The sequence below is a fragment of the Pongo abelii genome, chromosome Y (assembly GCF_028885655.2).
Source record: "Pongo abelii isolate AG06213 chromosome Y, NHGRI_mPonAbe1-v2.0_pri, whole genome shotgun sequence".
In the NCBI taxonomy this organism is placed as follows: Eukaryota; Metazoa; Chordata; class Mammalia; order Primates; family Hominidae; genus Pongo; species Pongo abelii.
This window is the reverse complement of record NC_072009.2, coordinates 46073095-46094497: the sequence shown is the minus strand read 5'-3', so window position 1 is coordinate 46094497 and position 21403 is coordinate 46073095. Positions and strand designations below refer to the sequence as shown.

General features: G+C 41.0%; 1 protein-coding gene across 1 annotated transcript; it reads left to right on the top strand.

The window, feature by feature from the left end:
* The first annotated feature begins 2040 nt into the window (after positions 1-2040).
* On the top strand, positions 2041-16034 carry LOC129053280 (adenylate kinase isoenzyme 6-like). The gene is given in 2 exon segments (XM_054545368.1): positions 2041-2207; positions 15488-16034. Coding segments are annotated over 2 exon segments (714 nt in total).
* The last annotated feature ends 5369 nt before the right edge of the window (positions 16035-21403 follow it).

Genomic DNA, 21403 nt, shown 5'->3' with positions numbered 1-21403 from the left:
GCTGGCCTTGGTGGGGTGTGCCTAGAGTCCCAGCCACAGGGGAGGTCCATGTGAATCAGAAGGATCGCTTGAGCCTGGGGAGATTGATGCAGCAGTGAGTCATGATTGCATTGCTGTGCACTCCAGTCTGGGTGAAAAAAGAGACACCATCTCAAAAAAAAAAAAAAAAAAAAAAATGCAATGCTGATACATGCTACTATATGGATGAAACTTGAAGACATTATACTACATAAAACAAGCCAAATACAAAAGGATAACTATTTAATGTCAAATTTTGTGTGTAGGGGAATGTCATATGAGGCTGTCCCATTCTGAGGAGGAGCAGATTGTTGGGTTGTTAGAATACTGATAGCTCACGTTTACAAACCAGGTCATGGTTGGTAAAGGAGGAAGGCAAAGGCAGCTGTGGTACTCATCCACCTGAATTGATTGTTCTGTGCCCTGGAGCTGTTATCTGGTGACTTCCAAGGCTGAAGGTCTGTGCAGACATAAGTCTATGCCTCATCTGGGGAGCAGAAGGTTGCATGGGTTATAAGGAGTATCACTGATGGCCAGAAATAGCTCTAAGTCTTCCAAATCTGGCTGCCAGTTACTGTCTTTGCAGAGCTCCACACAGGAGATTGACAAAAAAGTTTTAATCCGGTCACACTCTGTTTCCTCTGGTGCAGGGCAGAAGCTTGCTGTTGCCAACAAGGGCCAGCACTGAAATGAGGTGAGTGGAAGAACAGAGGGTTCTCTAAACCAGCCCAGAGATCACTGAGAAAGGCCCCCTGCGCAGACACCGCCATGACAACCCAAAAGGGCTCTGTCCCATATATTAACAGAGACATAGTTATTGACATAGAGGTAGATATTTGTTCTATTCCTTCTATTTCCCTGAATAAGTCTAATACAAACTGTAACTAGCAAAAGACTGCATAAATTATCAAAATCATACTAACAAGAAAAGTCGAGAATCAGATGGCTTCACTGATGAATTGTTTTAAACATTAAAAGACGTAAACCAATTTTTCTCACTCTAACAACTGCAGTTAGTCAATGCAATATACCAACTCAGTAGAATGATTTTTAGGAAAAAGAAATTATCATCTCAATTGATGGAGAAAAAAATTGACATAATCTGAAAGGTTTTTATAAGAGCATCTAGTAAACTAGATATAGACTACAACTTCCTTAACATTAAAAAGTACCAAAAAAAACCTCAAAACTACCATTACATGCAATGGTGAAAGACTAAAAGCTTTCTCCTTAAGATCAGGAACAAGACAAGCATAGCTGCGTTCATTACTTCTGATCAAAATTGCAATACAAATCAGGTGAGAATAATTGAGCAATACAAGAAAAGAAACATTTCAATTGGAAAATAAATAAGCTTATTTCTACACATAGATGTTATAATTTTACATATATAATTAAAATCCTAAGTAATAATAAAACTGTTAACACTAATAATCAAATTCTGCCAAGTTGTAGAAAAGAGATCAATATATACACATTAATGGAATATAATTAAGGGTCAGGAAATATATCCATACATGTATAGAGATGGGGTTTCACTGTGTTACCCAGCATGGGCTAGATCTCCTGACCTCGTGATCCGCCTGCCTCATTCCCCCAAAGTGCTGGGATTACAGGCGTGACCCACGGCTCCTGGCTGGACTCCCTTTAATTTTTAATAAGACAGAATGGAGATCCCTGGGGCCGCAGCTCCTCCCACGCACACTCGGAATCGGTTTTTCTCCCTTTATGACCCACTGGGATCCCTGAACAATCTGGAGAGTATTCGGGGCTGTGGACGCACAGCAGAACTCCGCACAGGGAGAGGACAGGACTGCACGAGGTGGGATGCGGGGACCCCCGCTGCTAGCCCAGCCACCATCTTGCGGCCACAGGGGACTGACCGCCAAGCTGCACGGATGACTCGGAGATGACTGTGGAGGAGCATGTACTGCCGGTTTCACAGCCTGATCTCTTCTCTTGGGATGCCGAACCCCCGTACTCACCATTTCACAGCTTGCAGGATGTCCTCGTATCTTAGCTATGCATCACAGAGACTGTAAGCTATTAACAGAGACTGTGAGGAAGTCTCCTGGAGCTGCCAACGTGGAGAAGATTCCCAAGTTCCCGTACAAGAGAGAGAAAAAGTTCCTGCCAAACGCCGGAAGCCACGCCCTCCCTTCCTCTCCAACTGCGTGCCTGATTGGGCGGTTGCCACGCCACCTACACTGACTGGATAAAGTTCCAGGGCACACCCACTCCCGCCCCTACCCCCACGCTTGCCCCTACCCCCACTCCCCATCAACCTTAGTGCTTTTTTTTTTTTTTTTTAATTAAAATCTGGGATACATGTGCAAAACGTGCAGGTTTGTTCCATAAGTTTACATGTGCCATAGTAGTTTGCTGCACCTATCTCAAACTCTTGACCTCAGATGGCCCACCCACCTCCTCCTCAGAAAGTGCTGGGATTGCAGGCATGAGCCACCGTGCACCTCTACTGCACCTATCAATCCGCCATCTGTGTTTTAAGCCTCACATGTTTTAGCTGTTTCTCCTAATGCTGTCCCTTTCCTTGACCATTCTCAGACAGGCCCCAGTGTGTGATGTTTCCCTCCTTGTGTCCATGTGTTTTCACTGTTCAACTTCTACTTATGAATGAGAACATGTGGTGTTGGATTTCCTGTTCCTGTGTTAGTTTGCTAAGGACGATGATTTCCAGTTTCATCTATGACCCAGCAAAGGACATGAACTCATCTTTTTATGGCTACAGAATATTCTATAGTGTATATGTGCCTAATTTTCTTTCTTCAGTCTATCATTGATGGGCATTTGGGTTGGTTCCAAGTCTTTGCTATTGTAAACAATCCTGCAATAAACATATGTGTGCATGTGTCTTTATAGTAGAACGATTTATAATGCTTTGGGTATATACCCAGTAATGGGATTGCTGGGTCAAATGATATTTCTTTTCCTAGATCTTTGAGAAATTGTCACAATGTCTTCCACAATGGTTGAACTAATTTACACTCCCACTAACAGTGTAAAAGCATATCTATTTCTCCACAGCCTCACCAGCATCTGCTGGTTCCTGACTTTTAAATACTTGCCATTCTAACTGGCATGAGATGGTATCTCATTGTGGTTTTGATTTGAATTTCTCTAATGACCAGTGAAAATAAGGTTTATGTTTTTTGGTCATGTAAATATCTTTTTTATTATTTATTTACTTATTTATTTATTTAGACGAAGTGTTGCTCTGTTACCCAGGCTGCAGTGCAGTGGTGGGATCTCAGCTCACCGCAATGTCCGCTTACCAGCTTCAAGCGGTTCTCCTGCCTCAGCCTCCCAGAGTGCTGGGATTACAGGCCCGAGACACCTCACCCAGCCAAATGTCTTCTTTTGAGAAGAGTCTGTTAATATCCCTTGCCCACTTTCTCATGGTATTGTTTGTTTGTTTTTTTCTTGTGAATTTGTTTATGTTCCTTCTAGATTCTGGATATTCAACCTCTGTCAGATGGATAGACTGCAAAAATTTTCTCCCATTCTGTAGGCTGCCTGTTCACACTGATGACAGCTTCTTTGGCAGTGCAGAAGCTCTTTAGTTTAATTGGATCTAATTTGTCAATTTTTCTTTGTTACAATTGCTTTCAATATTTTAGTCATGAAGTCTTTGTCCATGACTATGTCCTGAATGGTATTGCCTAGGTTTTCTTCTAGAGTTTTTATGGGTTGGGTTTTTACATTTAAGACTTTAATCCAGCCAGGTGCAGTGGTTCACCCTTGTAATCTGAGCACTTTAGGAGGCAGAGGCAAGCGAATCACAAGGTCAGGAGTTCGAGACCAGCCTGGTCAACATGGTGCAACTCTGTTTCTACTAAAAATACAAAAATTTATCTAGATGTAGGGGTGGGTGCCTGTAATCTCAGCTACTAAGGAGGCTGAGGCAGGAGAATTGCTAGAAAGGTATTTCCCTTTCTATTTGAAAATGGAGGTTGCATTGAGCAGAGATCAATCCACTCTACTCCAGCCTGGACAAAAAAGTGAGACTCCATCTCAAAAAAAAACCCACGAAACAAAAAAACTTTAATCCATCTTGAGTTAATCTTTGTATAAGATGTAAGAAAGGGGTCCAGTTTCGGTTTTCTGCATATTCCTAGCTGGTTTTTTCAGCGCCATTTGTTAAATAGGAATTTCTTTCCCACTTTGTTTGTTTTGGTCAGGTTTATTAAAGATCAGATGGTTGTAGATGCATGGTGCTATTTCTGAGGTGTCTGTTCTGTTCCATTGGTCTATATATCTGTTTTGTACTAGTACCATGTTGTTTTGGCTGTTATAGCTTTGTAATATAGTTTGAAGTTGGGTAGCATGATGACTCAAGCTTTGTTATTTTTGCTTAGGATTGTCTTGGGTGAACAGGCAAACAGGCTCAAATAGTTGGAGTCACATGTCCAGAGTATCACAGCTAATTAAGAAGTGAGCTGAGACTTGAAATGCATTTGTTCTTCCCCTTCCTTGATCTGTTGCATAACACATCTTAGCAGCTATTTAAAGGTAGGAAGTAGAACATTTGGACACTTTTTTCACAACTTTTTAAGCATTTTGATAAGGTAGTAAAGACCCTCGTCCCATCCCTGAGCCCCTCTCTTACCACACTGCACACCATTGCTGACCACATCGTGAGGTGGCCATAGGGAATCAGGTGGGAAGCAAGGGCTGGGAATAAATAAGCGAGAATTATATTGCCCAAATTTGTAAATCTAAGAAAGGCTCCTCAACCATTCTGTGTGAGGAGGTTATGCCACAGTAGTTGTGACCTGACTGTGCTGCATCTCAGTTTGATTTCTGTTTTTGAGAATCACTGTATTACTCTTATTAATGGGGGTAATTCTCTTTCTTTTTTCCTTTATTATTATTATACTTTAGACTCTATGGTACATGTGCGCAATGTGCAAGTAAGTTACATATGTATACATGTGCTATGCTGGTGTGCTGCACCCACCAACTCGTCGAGGGGATAATTCTCTTTCTACTTGAAAATGACCAACTGTCCTCTGCAGGTTCTCTGATTTGACTTGCTAGGTTAGATTCTGAAGGTAGTGGTGAGAAAATATTTGGGCCACATTTAGAATACCTCAGTCTCAGCTGGAGAATATACAGAAATTTCTTAATACTATCTAACTGTTTTCTCAATAATCATTATATTTAACTCTGATAGCTTGGAGGGCAGGGCTACACACAGATGACACAATCTTCAAAGTTTAATTTTGTTGTAAGTTTTTTTTTGTTTCATTTTGCTTTGTTTTTGGATATAAGGTCTTGCTCTGGTGCCCAGGCTGGAGAGCAGTGGTGCGATCATAACTCATAATTTGGATGTAACGGTTCTTTAAAAAATATATTTTTGGCTGAGTTTGGTAGCTCACAGCTGCAATCTAAAAACTTTGGGAGTTGAATGTGGGATGATTGCTTGATCCCGGAAGTTCAAGACCATTCTGGGCAACATAAGTATGCTCAGTCTCTAGAAAAAGATTTACAAATTGTCTGGGTGTAGCGTTGCTTGCCTGCAGTCCTAGCTACTTGAGAGGCTGAGGTGGAAGCATCACTTGAGCTGAAGAGTTTGAGGCTACAGTGTCCCATGATTCAGCCACTGCACTGCAGCCTGGGTGACAGAGTGAGACCTGTATTTGTATGTATGTGTGTGTGTATATATATAAAAATATGTATGTTAAAAAATTCAATCATGGGAGATAAGTGAAAGCCCACAGTGGGGGATGTGGAGAAAGGCTAGTATGGCTCTTGCAACTCAGTGAGACTTGGTTTTCCATCTTGAAGAAGTGCCCATCCACAATGACACCATAGCCTAGCACAAGTCAGTTCTCACACTACGCCTGCTGGGATACCACTATGTACCCTTTTTTAAAAAAGAAAATCTTTCACCTAAGAGAAAGAGAGTAGAAGAGGAGGGTTTCACATTCATAGCCTTCTTTTTTTTTTTTAATGAAACAACAGCCACTTGTCATAGGAGTTGTCAAAAGGTGACCGACAGTAATACACTTAAGGAATCAACCAAAGAAAATAGGCCTCTCAGGTGAGGAGAAGGCAGAATGGTAACTAAACCCAATCCATTCTCAGATTTGCATGGTGAAGACATCTCAAGAACAGGTGTTAGCTGTGTGAACTGTGTTCACTGGACAAGGCCAGGGGAAAGGAATTTCTAAGACATAGAGCACTCTCTAAACACTTCAAAAGACATTCACTTATACACGTGGCTGATGACATGCTTGCTCTGAGGAGGGACTGCTGAGCAACAGCCACCAGCTGTAAAAGCTGTAAACTCTTCCTCTCATAGGGTCATGCCACCCCTACAGACACCCCCTCCCCCCCGAGCACCATAGGCTCCAGTCATCAGATGAACCTGAGGGACTGCCTTCCTCCCATCTCATTAGCTCTCCAAGAGTGTCCAGATCACTCTAAAACCTACCCTAGGATGGCCAGTTGTAGATTCTCCTCCATTCTCCCAGCACAGTGTGACTCCTGAAGAGTGCTGCCCAATCCTCTTACCTCAACTCATGTGTCAAGGGCCAGTGCCTGGGCAGTTAGATGTCCAGTGACCTAACAGGATTAGCATGCCCAGGGCCTAGCCCCACAACCTGGCACCTCTCCCCCACCTAGCCTTCATGCTGGCTTTTTCTCTTCTGTCACCAATGTCAGGTGAGGTTCCCCAGAGCCACACTCATGAGCCTGGTAAGTGACAGTTGGGTAAACTCCTACTAAGTGCCTGTTACTCCACCCTCTTATCTCCCACATAAATGACATTATAAGCATAATTTTACATTTGATTAAATTTATACATATTCTTCTTTTCATAACATTTCTGACAACAGCCCTCACAACCAAATGAGTCTGGGTTACAGAGCACATGGGTGAGGCTGCTGCAGCAGGTTTCACTTCCCTTATTCCAATGTGAAATGAAAATGTGATGGTTTAAAGACAAGAAAAATTTATTTATCAAGTATGGGGTTGCTGCACTTGCTAGTTCATGCTCACTTCCTTTGAAATATTGTATCTGGACAGAGCATATTCATAAGTAACTCTATGCAAAACCCCAGACAGAAACAACTCCTTCAGGCTCACAGGGCATCAACCTCTCCCTTCATGTTGGGCTCTGACAGCAGGAAAGATAAGGAGCACAGACAGGGGTGACAGGGAGCAGCCTCGGGCCTTAGGGATCCCTAAACTTGCCAGAGCTGGTCTCTGTAGATGGGGCTGTGTGGCAAGGATCAGGTATGGAGCTGGGCTCCACAGAGAGGTGACAACCACTCCTGTATCTCTAAATTTCCACCAGGATCCATGATCCAGCCCTGCTTTCCCCTGGGCCCTTCACCCACCCACCCTCACTGTGTGTTAGGTGGCTCAGGTCCAAATGGGAGAATAATACATTCAGACAGTAGCTTCTGGGTATTCCCATCTGATATACAAGGAGTAAGGAGACAAGTCAGAGCCTGTGGTGGTGCCTCTTGATATGTCTGAGGGCAGGCAGGCCAGGGTTGGGCACATAGATGTCTACATGTCCACCACTGCTGACTCCCTCCCTATCACTCAGAGTTACAACCAGACCAGGCCTATCATGATTAAAAAAACCACTGCAACTCTCATCCTGTCACAAAACTAATGTGCACCTAGTGCCACCCCTACACAGATCCCTGGCTTCCTATTCCAGAACACAGAAAAGCCTCTTATCTTTTCTATTTAAAATCCAAATTTTAAGCGAGATTGAGCTTGGGGATAATGGCAGCAAAAGCAGCAGCCAGATGTATTCACTCTAGGTGTATACACTCATGGCTTGGGCATGTTCCACAGTTGTTGGAGGATGAGGCTTTGGAGGCACCTGTTTGCCAGCTGCTAACTGATATCCACACACTCCATTCATGTGTCTTCATTTAGACCTCTGCATCAAATATTCCTTGAGCCATTGCCAACACATCTTTTGGGAGATGTCGTTAATTGCAGAACCAGCCCCCACTTGTTCTAGAGGCATTCTGGAGCTATCTGGTCAGCTCCTAATCCCCCAGGACATAGGTGCTGTCCTCTTGCCAGTGCTCACATCCAGCAGTACCATCTCAGGATGTTTTTTTCAAACACAAGCAGTGTGAGGTAGCAGGCATGGCATGACAGGCTCAGGACCACGGGCAGCTGATTCCTGGAGAAACAGCACAGGGCAGATGCATCTGTGGGTGGTGCCATAACAAGTGAAGAGAGCCACAGCTCCTGCCCCCCACAGCCCCAGCCTAGATGATGTTCAAATCTTCCCAGATGGTATTGGGGTGCCTGATGCCCATCACTCACCCGCTAATTAGCACTGCCTTGTGTTGGTTACTCAGGAGAGGGGGTGGGGGGTGTAGATCCAGGGTGGGCACCGCCTCACAGCCAGAGTCCATCTGATGGCAGACAAGCAAGCAAGCCCAGGCAGTTCTGCTCTAGACACTTGGCCTCATCACCTCTGGCTGCACTTTCTGTGTATACGTTGCACAAAGGTAGCAAAAAGAGGTCAACAGTAGCTGTTGTGTCATGAAAGTCTATGCCACCTTAAGATCTTCTAAAATTTTGTTGTCTGAAGCCATCTTTCTTCTAATAAAATGTTTACAAATACACAAATACAAGCCTGAAACTAGTATAAATGAAATATTAGGATACTTTAAACCCATAAATAAATAGACAACATGAAAACAGTCACTGTTTGGTTTCAAAGCACACCCTCAGGAAGCAATGCTCAGATGAGCAGGCAGCCCCAGATCCCCTAACCCATGATGCTCTGTCCCACTTTGCAAAGCTTCTCCATTGGCCGGTACCCACTGCTTTCTGGTGAGATGTCCAAGGTGAAGTGAGTGCTGAAGGCTGTACAGCTGATGGAGCTGACTGCCTTGCACACATTGAAAATCACCCCCTGGCTCCAAGGGTCAGCTGTGGTGACACCTCTTGATGGGAGGTAGTGCCAAGCCACCATTAGTGTGCCTGGGCTGCCCTGATCTATACACCCCAGCTCCTTGCTGGGATGTCTGTCTGCTTCTTTCAGGGCCTGGGTCATGAGCCACCTCTGGCAAGGACCAGCTTACTGGACAGGCTGGGCACTCTCCCCCAGCATCCTCAGCAGCCCTGCCTATGCTGTCACCTGTGCTGATGATCTCCAAGGTAAGATTAGGGGAAATTTTTCAAGGCAACTCTTTCCCCCTAATTTCTCAATCTTAATAACAGCACTGATAACTTTTATGCCCTAGTAAGCTGAACCTGTAAGACAAATGATCTCCTGCCTTAGAAGGGCCAAGGTTGGGCAGTGTGTGCCCAGGTGAGAGCCCATTGGTTGTTATTGAAGGGGGAGAGCTGGATGGACCTGGCCGCTTAGCCTAGTGAAATGTAGGGCCTTCTCCTTCCAGAGAATCAAAGTCTCCAAGGCCAGAAAGAGATGCTTGGGTGGTCTTCCAAGAAGCAGAAAGCTAGAAGGCCTTGCAGGGAACCCCAGACAGCCTTCGGGGTGACTGAGAAGGCTGGATTCATTCCTGCTTTCCTTGGTTTCATTCTGTCAGCAAGAAAACCTGCCTGCAGATGGTAGGTGGGACTGAGGCTGCCAGTCAGTCACTAGAGTCTGTAGGCACTTTGATTGTGGTTCTTTTTTGAAGCAGCCACTCAGGCTAGTTCTTGCAGAGCAGTTCCCTCATTGTCTGCAGCTCCTTGTTTCAGTCCTGGGACCATAGAGGGACAAGGGAGGGAGGCAAAGGCTCAGCCTGTGCCCCACAATGTGCTCTGAGAAGTCTCCCTTCTCTTTCTTTCTTTTTTTTTCCAAATGGAGGAGAAGTCTCTTTTGTTACCTGCCTATGGACAACCTCAAACTTCCAAATGAACAGACCCAGCATGGAGCCTCCAGGAAAGTGCACAGAATTCTGTCTGGTACACAGGAGGAAGGGGGTACTAGACACTGAGGGCAGGATCAGTCTGCATGACCCTGTTCAGGAATGTTCTCCTCATAGTACAGCCTCAAGGTGTAGGCATTCTCTGTGTGCATGCGGTCTATGGCAGCCTCTGCCTGGGGAGCCATCCAGCTGCACACATGCAATGGAGCAGTGATCTGGGTGAGTGTGTGGTTCTGGAATTCGTGACAATTAGGGGAGAGGGAGATACACAGCCCACTGAGCCCAGAACACTGCCATAAGCTACTTCTCTGAGACTTCCATCTGCTGTAGGATCTTCTTGCCCCGATAATCTGCACTGAGGTCAGATAGAAGCAAATGGCCACCACTCTCAGGGATGCCCCCTGTCATACTGACAGCTCCCTAGAGGGAACTCAAGCAGTGGGGGTAGATTGTTTGGCAGAAACTCTGGAGTTTTGGCTGGCTGGTTCATCCCATAAGCCCCTGTAACTTGACACATATCAGGGGGAGATGAAACAGTGACATTACATTTTATTTTATTTTATTTTATATTTTATTTTATATTTTACTCTATTTTATTTTGTCTATTCTATTCTATTCTATTCTCTTCTCTTCTCTTCTCTTCTCTTCTCTTCTCTTCTCTTCTCTTCTATTCTATTCTATTCTATTCTTTGAGAAGAATCCTCACTCTGTCACCCAGAATGGAGTGAAACAACATGATTTTAGCTCACTGCAACCTTCACCCCCCGGGTTCAAGAAATTCTTCTGCCTCAGCCTCCGAGCAGCTGGGACTACAGGCATGCATCACCATGCCCAGCTAATTTTTGCATTCTTAGTAGAGATGGAGTTTCATTGTATTGGCCAGGCTGATATTAAACTCCTGACCTTGTGATCTGCCCACCTTGGCCTTCCAAAGTTTTGGGATTACAGGCATGAGACACCATACCTGGCAGCCTTACCTTTTCTTTCTTGGCATGACAAAGTGTTTTATGAAGTTCAGGCTGTGGTACTTGAGCAGCTCCAGTGGGGAATGGCTTAGGAAGCAAGGGCTAGTGGGTTTGGGGTTGAGCAATTGGCTGTAGGCCTACAAGGAGGAAGTGGGCACTGAGCAAGTACCCTGGTTGTGTGTCCACAGACCCAGAAAAAATGACATCCCAGGAGTTTGTGGGGAGCTGGCAGAGACTTACTGGACCCAGTAAAAGCCCCATGTGGATGCAGTGATGGGGCCCTTCTTGTACTAGTCTGTAATTACAAAGAGGTACATGAAATCCCCTTGCATCTTGCAGTTTCCAGAAAGTGGGTTCCAGATGCTCATGCTAATCACTTTTTGGCACTGAAAGCGCTTCAAGAATGGTCAAGTAGAAATAAGCCCTTCATCTCACCTAGGACCCTCTTCTTTGCTCCCTTTGGGAGTTCCACCTTCCAGTCTTGGCTCTGGAGACACCATGGTCCCTCCTGGGTCACTGGCAGGATGTACTCAGGAGGCACACAGTCAGTGAGGCTCATCTCCAAGCCATTCTTTCACTTCCTACTGTTTGAGGGACTCAAGGCTGGTGGTAGCACAGGGCCACCCAAGGCCAGCTGTCTCCACCTAAATTTGACCCTGGTTTGAGTGCCTCTAGGCCAGACCCCTCCAGGTGGGAAAACCTGGTCCTCAGCCTCTGGCCTCCATGCTCCCCTTCCCTCTTTTCAATCCTGGCCCCAATGTCTCCCCCACCTCTCAGGTCATTGGAGAAGATACTCGGGAAAAACAAGCAGTTTAGTCAGCCCTGCTGAAGTTGGCAGATGGGTCCAGGCTCAAGCTGCTCTTGGAAGTGGCTTATGTGGAAGCAGGCCTTGAATAGTGTGTGTAGCTCTTTCAGGGAGAGGGATGTAGGATGTTACCAGTGCCCTGTACCCTAAAACATCGCATCTAGCACAGATAGTTTGCAAGATGCTTTCTTGGGTGATTTTAATTTTCAACTTTAGGCTTCCATTTTCAAATTCCATAACGGACACATTAGTTGGGGTTCTAATTTCAACACACACACACACACACACTCTCACAGAAACACACTCTCCTGTCTGCTGGTGGGCAGAGATCCTTTCTTATGAAGAATCTTCTGCCAAATCCCTCTGAATCACATGTGGGTCTTGAGGAGCAGACAAGGCTAACTGCTTTTTGTCCACTAGTGTCTTGGGTAGGTGGAGTATTTAGAGCTGCCTTTTTGGGCAGCCCTAATGCAGGGGTGTGCTGAGGACTCCCCAGGGCCTCCAACTTCAGGACTATCTTCCAGTGTGTGTTTCACTGAATTTTAATGGTGGCTGTTTTGGGAAAGAAGAAAGGTTCTGTGATCAACTACGGGCACCATTGAGCTACAAATCTTTTCCACAATACCTCTTAGCAAGCAGGTAAACCCTGGGAACATGAGTGGCTTTTCCCCAGGGAATATGAGTACATGAGAGATTTTGCTTTACAACCAGGTGAATCTCACCACAGCAATTGGTGCTGTACTGGGCAGATTTCTTCACTCAAATACTGTGAATCTTTTTAAGTTTTTTTTTTTTTTCCCACAAGACATCATTTATCTTTACAGAATTTGATTGGGCTGATATCAAGCCTGGCTTGGTACTGCCGGATTTTTTTAGAATCACAACTCCGCTCTTTAACTTGTGGGCTATGAAGTTATAAGGTGTTGGTGTGACAGGCTGAGAAGGAGGTCTGTGCTCCAACCCTACATTCACATGCTTATCTGTGACACAAGACCTCCAAGGATTGGGGAAGTGCTGCCTGGCCCTTCTTTAGGGGTCCCTCCTCTGGGCATTCTACCCAACTTCCAATCCAGCCTTCCCTCATACACAGCCCCAAGACCTCCTGCAGCTCCTCACTGTTTTGCAGCCCTGGGAAGTGTTTTGGCATGTTGCTGTTCACTTGCCGTGAGAAGCAGGTGCAGTGACACATTTCTTCATGGACAATAAGCACTGGCTAAATCTCCTGCAACGTCTCCCTAAGGCACACCTGCAGGCAGATGGCCCCAACAACTCTGATAAGAAACCGCATGGCTGGAAGCAAGGACTTGCGATTTCCCCAGCCCAAAGCCCTGAGAATCTTTCCCAAAATTCTCAGTTTTCCATTTTTTGAGTATTTAATTCTTTTTAGAATCCCAGGCCCCCTCTATACATGCCATGCCTACCTACACCTGTCTGTCTGTGCAGAACAGAGCCTGGCCACACTGACTATTCTTGCAGACCAAGAAAAATCCCTATGCAGAATAGAGGGTGATGGAAAAACTAAGGGAGACAAAATGGCAGCTTTATCTCATCCCTTGCCCAGTGTTAAGGTCCCCAGGGCAAACAGCTTTTGCCTTCAACTTCAAGCTAACAGCATACAAAATACATTGATTTTAACTTCCACCACTCTCTTACTAATGTTACAAATTATATCGCTATATATTGTGTGTATTTTCACAGAGATTTAAGAATTTTATACACCATTATTATTACAACAGCAAATTTTATATCAGTGTATATATTTATATTTAACAGAGAGCTTTATATTTTCTTATGGCTTTATGATGCTGTCCAGCATCATTTAATGTTTCAACATAATTGACTATCCTAAGCATTTTTTTCTAGGGTTATTCTAGTAGTAAGCAACCTTAGATTTTTTATTTTAAACTTAAAAACGTTTTATTTTTTCTAATTTTTGAAGTACAGTGTTTTCCAGATCAATTATTCTTAGTTACTAGTATTTTTTGTTTCATCACAGAAACATGTAAGGTTCTCAGCATCCCCTCTTTTTCTCCCAAATAACATTTATGTCATTTTCTTCCTATATTCTTTTTATAAGACTCTTTCCCTGAATATATTGGTTTACTTGATGATGTCCAGTAAGTCTCATATTTCACACTCATTTTTTTCCAAAAACTAGTTTCCAGGCCTAAATATTTGTGAATAATATATGTTTAATTTTCTGATTCTTTTTTTGCTCCATTTTTTGCTATTGTGTCTCTGTAGTGAATTTGTAAATGCCAGTTATTAGATCCTTCAATGCCACAATTTCTGTTGGGTTTTTAGAAAAAGGTTTCATCTCTTTGTTGATATCACATTTTGGTCATTTATTATTTTTAAATATTATTCAATTGTTTATTTTTGTTTTATTTTTGTTCACTAAGAACTTTTAATTGTTTTTAATTCTTTATCAGATATGCAAAAATCTTCATTTCTTAAGAGTCAACTTTTGGATATTTATTCTGTTTCTTCCAGTGAAGAGTATTTCCCACCTTCTTCATATGAATTGTAATTTTTTTATAAGATCTGGAAAATTATACAATGTACATCAAATCTAGCATTTAAAGCCTGCCATGGCTGGGCACAGTAGCTCATCCTGTTATCCCAGCACTTTGGGGTCCAAGACGTGCAGATACTTGAGGCCAGAATTTTGAGACCAGCCTGGCTAACATAGCAAAACCCGTCTCTACTGAAAATACAAAAAAATTAGCTGGGCATTGTGGTGTGCACCTCTCATCCCAGCCATTAAGGAGACTGAGACAAGAGAATCGCTTGAACCCAGGAGATGGAGGTTGCAGTGAGCTGAGATTGCTCCACTGTACTCCAGCCTGGGCTACATAGCAAAACTCTTTCTCAAAAAAAAAAAAAAAAAACCCTACCTTAGTAAAGGGGGATATTGACAGCAATCAGCCAGGCTATAGATTCTGGGCACTTCACAGATGCATTCTCGGTATGTCTTCTATAAATCTGGGTGTAGTTCTCAGTTAAAGATAATTTGTTTCATTGTTTTTAGATTGATTACATATTTTCTTCCCCAGTTGACTGTCTGTGGTATTGCAGCCTCTCTAGTGCTGCAGTTTTCTTTCTTTTCATCAGACACAACTGTTGTCTGTATGACTCCATCATGTCCTTCAGCACTCCATGTCTATTCATTAGGCAATCTCTTGAAAGGAAAAACATTTCAACACATACACTACAGCTTTAATTCTTTCCTGATGAAGATGCTGGGAGTTTGGCATTTTCTGGTGAGCCCAATTACTATTGTGGGGAAGAAAAAAAAACTCTGGTGGATAGTCTGTAGCAAAGAAAAAATTCCTGCATTGTGAAAAGAGAGGAGGCAACAACCATATACAAAGCAAGGTGAAAAAAAATGAGCATGTAAACCATGGGAGAGGTCCAAAGGTCACAGAGAAAGCCAGAGTTTAAATATGGTTTGGTCATCTCTGTTCTAATGGAAATTGTTTTAGAAAAGCCTAATTTTATTTTTCTTGCTGTCACAGAGAAACATGTTCCTGTCCCATGCTTACTATGCTCTTCAATCTTCTATGGCTTCCTTTCTCCCTCCCAGAATCTTCCAGTGCATTCACACTGAAAACCAAAGTCCTCCCAGAATCTGTAAGAACCTACATGATCTGACTAGTTTTCATTAGTTTTGGGAATCTGGAGAAATCTGCGCACATTTCTGGAGACCTCTATGTTATGTAATTTTTAAATAAATATGTGGTTTCTCAAGTCAAAGATGTGTGAAGGGTGTTGTGGAGGTATTGAGAGGCATTGGGATTTCGTTTGGAAATTCCAAGAACAATAGTGCAAAGGACATGTGAGCAAGGCACTCAGAGCCATCGCGGCAAGCCGTCATTGCTTCTCAGCATCCTGCTTACCAGTACCCCACGGGTTGGAAGAACCATAGTAGGCAAAGAACTTGCATCAATATCAGGACTGAAATACATTGATGTGGGTGATTTATCTTGATAGGAGCAACTGTATGATGGCTATGATGAAGAGTATGATTGTCACATTTTAGATGAAAACAGAGTAGTTGATGAGTTAGATAACCAAATGAGAGAAGGTGGAGTTATTGTTGATTACCACTGTTTTGATTTCTTCCCTAAATGCTGGTTTCATGTAGTTTTTGTGCTGAGGACGGATACCAATGTATTGTATGAAAGACTTGAAACAAGGGGTTATAATGAGAAGACTCTAACAGACAATATTCAGTGTGAGATTATTCAAGTCCTTTATGAAGAAGCCACAACATCCCACAAGGAAGAAAACGTGCATCAGTTGCCCAGCAATATACCAGAAGAGCCAGAAAATAATGTAGATCAGATTGGATGGGTGCAGTAGCTAAAGCCTGTAATCCTCACACTTTGGGAGCCCAAGTGGGTGGATCACCAGGTCAAGAGATCAAGACTATCCTGGCTGACACGGTGTAACTCCATCTCTAGTAGAAATACAAAAAAAAAAAAAAATTAGCCGGGGCATGGTGGTGGGTGCCTATAGTCCTAGCTTCTCAGGAGGCTGAAGCAGGAGAATGGCATGAACCAGGGATGCGTAGCTTGCAGTGAGCTGAGATCGCACCATTGCAATCCAGCCTGGGCAACTGAGTGAGACTCCTTCACAAAAGAAATAAAAATAAATAAATAAATAAATAATTAAGAAAATAATCTAGATCAGATCTAGAAATGGATTAACAGTGGTCAAATATCATAACTCTTGACTTATAAGGCCAGCTACTTTATAATGATTCTTGTTGATATTACTCTGCGGACATCATAGAAATTGTTCAAGTATCAGTAACAATTTATTCAAATCATGTGCAGGACTAGCAGGTTGATAGTATAGAGGTTTATGCCTGTGTTTCTTTTTCTCCATGAGAAACCCAAACACCTGAAATACAATGAATATAGTATTATTAAGGATTGAGACAAAAACTGTACTTTTAAAACACATCACTAAGGAATAAATAAATCTGACAAAATGGGTGGATATGTTAAGTTTATTACAGAAAAAAATGCAGATGATCTCTTAAAATAAAACCAAAGACTAAAGAGAAAGCATCAGAGTATTCCTTTTTTCTTTCCATAAATTAAAAAATAATGGAAGTGTAGTACTCTATACAAAATTTAAAAGGTACAAAAGAGCAAGTTGAAAAGTTAGGTCTCCCTTCCAGACCACAATATCCACAGGCACTCCAGGATCCTTCGCTTTAGGAAATAATGTTACTGGTTTCCTATATGTCTTTTGAGAGTTTTTATGCCAGGACAGTGTATATATATATATATATGTGTGTATAATTTTTTTAAGAATATAGTAGTACATGGCACACACTATTCTGTACCTCTCATTTTTTAATTAATATATTTGTAGATTATATCATATCAGTACAGAACTCCCTGTTCTCTTTTATTTTTAGCTGAGATATACATATCATACAATAAAATTTACAATTTTGAAGTGATTCAGAACTGGATATGGTGGCTTATGCCCATAATCCCAGCAGCTGGGGAGGCTGAGGTGGAGAATTGCTTGAGGCAGGAGTTCAAGAACAGCCTAGGCAACATAGTGAGACTTTAGACTCTAAAAACAAACAAATGAAATATACAATCCATTGATTTTTAGCTTACTAGCAAGGTTATGACTGTCAACACAGTGGGGGAGGCAGTGATGATAAAGGAAAATCCTATACGCTTTAGCAGTCACTCTCAATTCTTTCCTACTCCTCCCTTTGCAGTTACTAGTCTGCTTTCTGTCTCTATGGATTTGCATATTCTGGATATTTCATATAAATGGGATTATACAATAAAAAATGAAATTTCAGGAACACTAGAGAGAGATGACACGTTTCTGCTTTATAATTTCACATCCTATGAAGGTTTAAAACATAATTCTACAAAAAAGTTGATGGAAAATCTTTATGTGCAAAAGTATCTTGTTAAATATAAGAAAATTATTTTATGGAGAATTCTTTTTTCTTATCAGGACCTAATCTTAAAAATTTAAACTCTACATGCCAATAGTATCTACTGTAATGTAATACGGTTTATTGTATGTATTCATTTTATGGATTTCTTACAAAAACTTTTCCCACTGGGGAAATTAGAACATTGCTCTACATACATTGAATTTCCAATTATTATCTTATTTCTCACTTATTATTTTGTGATTCTGTCTTCTTTAACATTAAGATTATCATAACTGTGTTGTCACTTTCTGAATTGTCATATGTCTGTAATTTGTCTGTAATCTTAGTTTCAGTTCTACAATAGCATGCTCAAGGCCTGGCATGGTGGCTCATGCATTTAATCCCAGCATTTTGGGAGGCAGAGGTGGGCAAATCATGAGGCCAAGAGTTTGAGACCAGCCTGGCCAACATAGTGAAACCCCAACTCTACTAAAAGTACAAAAATTAGCCAGATGTGGTGGCATGCACCTTTAATCATAGTTACTTGAGAGGCTGAGGAAAGAGAATCACTTGAAACTGGGAGGTGGAGTTTGCAATGAGCCAAGATCCTTCCATTGCACACCAGCCTGGGCAGCAGTGAGGTTCTGCCTCAAAAAAAATGAATACATAAATAAAACAATGAAACATTCTCAAATATATATATTGTATATAATTATGTAACTTATTAAAATATTTGTCTTGTAAGTTTCATTGACATTAGGCACAATGTTATTACTAGCATTTTCTTCCAGTTTCCTCAACTTTTACCTGAATAAGAGCAAAACTTATTCCCAATTGTATTTTATATATCAATTCTTTATACTGTATTTAAAACATATATAATTATTATATCTAGAAATGTAAGACTTTTCTTCTAAAGGCTAGATTACAGCCTTATTATTTTATAAGAAAAGCAGCAAAGGGCCGGGCATGGTGCCTTATTCCTGTAATCCCAGCACTTTGGGAGGCCAAGCCAGGCGGATCACCTGAGGTCAGAAGTTTGAGACAAGCAGCCTGACCAACATGGAGAAACCGCATCTGTACTAGAAATACAAAATTAGCTGAGTGTGGTGGCACATGTCTCTAATTCCAGCTGCTCAGGAGGCTGAGGCAGGAGAGTAGCTTGAACCTGGGAGGTGGAGGTTGTGGCGAGATAAGATCATTGCCCTCCAGCCTGGGAAACTAGAGTAAAACTCTATCTCAAAAAAAAAAAAAAAAGGGAAAACAAAGCAGCAACAAATCAATGTATCAGAAGCATAATTTAAAAGTGTCTTTAGTATTACTTAAATGCTTTTTTAAAACCTTTCTCATCAAAGCTCCTTATAAATAATTATGATGGGTTTTCTTTGAAATGTTGTTGCCTTAACTGTATGAAACAATTCAAAATTAATGCTTTTAATGGATGCACAGTTAGAGTTGAAAATTGTAGTTATCTAGAATTTTTTCTTTGTTTATTGAGGATTTTATGGGTTAAAGTTGCTCTTCATTAATTTTGTATTTTATATTTCTGTATTTTTCAGAGTAGCCTGCCTCACATCAGTTGTGTTTCTAGTTTCTACCTATTTATTATGGTTTTGAATTGCAGTATTCAAATCAGAATTTTGGGGGTTAATGTTAATTTCAACTTTGTTTGCAATTTTGTATCTGTTTCATTTTTTTAGGGCAGGCCACCATACATCAGTTTACTGTTTTTAGTTTTAATTTATATTCTATAATTTTGTATGACAATTGTCAACTCTGTACATCTTAATACAGTGTGAGGCAAAAGTCAAGTATGAATCAGGTCTACTTTCTTTGTCAATATAATTATCTAAGTGTTTGCGTGTTTAAACATTACCACTATTTTGTTTATGATTTGTATATTTTTCTTCTTGGCTGGTGGCCAACAATTGATTCTGTCTAGGTGATATTCATGGAAATTGTCTTAATTTCAACATCTTTATCTTATAATATCTTAGTGTGAAAGAAACTGTTTTGTGGTTTGATGGTAAATTTTTAGAAAGTTTGTAGCTCTATCTCTGTTAGCTGTCTTATTTATTTTTAAGACAGAGTCTTGCTCTGTCACCCAAAGTGCAGTGGCACAATCTCAGCTCAATGCAACCTCCACCTCCCCAGTTAAAGCAATTCTCTTGCTTCAGCCTCCAGAATAGCTGGGATTAAAAGCATGCACCATGCCTGGCTAAGTTTTGTATTTTTAGTATAAATGGGGCCAGGCTGATCTTGAATTTTTAATCTCAAGTGTTGTGAATACCTTGGCCTCCCAGAGTGTTGGGATTACAGACCTGAGCCACCTGCCCTTAGGTGTTGTTGTTAATTTTAATTGTAGTAAAAATACATAACATAAAGTTGAGAATCTTAAATATATTTCTTATACAGTTTAGCCATGTTGAGCATATTTACATTGCTATGAAACATATCTGTAGAACTTTTTTCTGTTGCAAAACTAAAGCTCAATATAAATAAATAATACCCATTTTTATTTTACCACCTGGCTCCTGATGAAAACCGTTTCAATACTTCAGATATTACATGTAAGTGGAATCATAGAGTATCTGTTTTATTGTGGCTAAGTTTACTTAGCATCATGTGCTCAAGGTTTATCTTTATTTTGGATGTTTCAAGATTTTCTCCTCTTAAAGGCTGAGTAGTTTTCCATTACTTTTATATCACAAATTGTATTTATTCATTTATTTGGTGAGGAAAGTTTGTTTTGCTTTCAAATATTTGCCTTTGTGAATAATGTTTCAATATGTATAGGTGTTCCAGTAACTATTTGCTCATATGTGCAAGGTTTTCATCTGTGCTACATTGTGTTTTATTGGAAAACGTCTGTCTTTATGCTAGAACAAAACTATTTTTATTACTGTAGCTTTGTAATGTGCTTTAAAATAAGAAAAGGTGACATCAATAACATTATTTCTTTTTTAAAACATTTTTGGGCTCTTTTTTATCCCTTGAGATTCCATATAATTTGTTGGTTATTTTTTCTATTTCTTAAAAAAAAAAAGTTAATTTAAAAGGGATTGCATTGAATCTGCAGTTCACTAGGAAGTATGAATATTTTCACAAGATGAAGCCTTACAAACTTTGAACACAATCATGCTCAAAAGTGAGTTGTTTAATTTCCATTTGTGTTGATATTTTTGTTTTCTTCTGTTGTTGATTTCTAGTTTTATTCCATTTTGATCAGAAATAATAGTCTTTAATATTTCTATTCTTAAAAAATTGTGAAGTCTTGTTTTGTGGCCTCATAGGTGGTGTATCTAGGAGACTGTTTTATGAACTATTGAGAAAATTGTGTTCTGTTGTTCTGTATTCTGTATATTCTCATTAGGTCTAATTTTTTTCTAATGTTTTCATAATTTCTGTTTCCTTATTAATATTTAGGCTAGCTTTACTATTTATTATTTAAAATTTGAATTGAAGTATTCTACTATTATTATTTTTCTGTCTATTGTAATAATTATTTCAATGTTTGCTTTGTGCATTTGGAAACACTGGTGTGAAAAATTTATGTATATATATATACAGACACATATATATAATAAAATTTCATAAGTTCTAAGTGAATGAGCCCTCTTATTATTATTTAATGGCCTTCCTTGTCTTCTGTGACAGTTTAGACTAAAGGTTTATTTTTATTTTTGAGAAACAGTCTCACTCTATTGCCCAGGCTGGAGTGCAGTGGCACAATCTCAGCCCACTGCAAGCTCCATCTGCTGGGTTCACACCATTCTCCTGCCTTTCCTCTTGGGTAGCTGAGACTACAGGC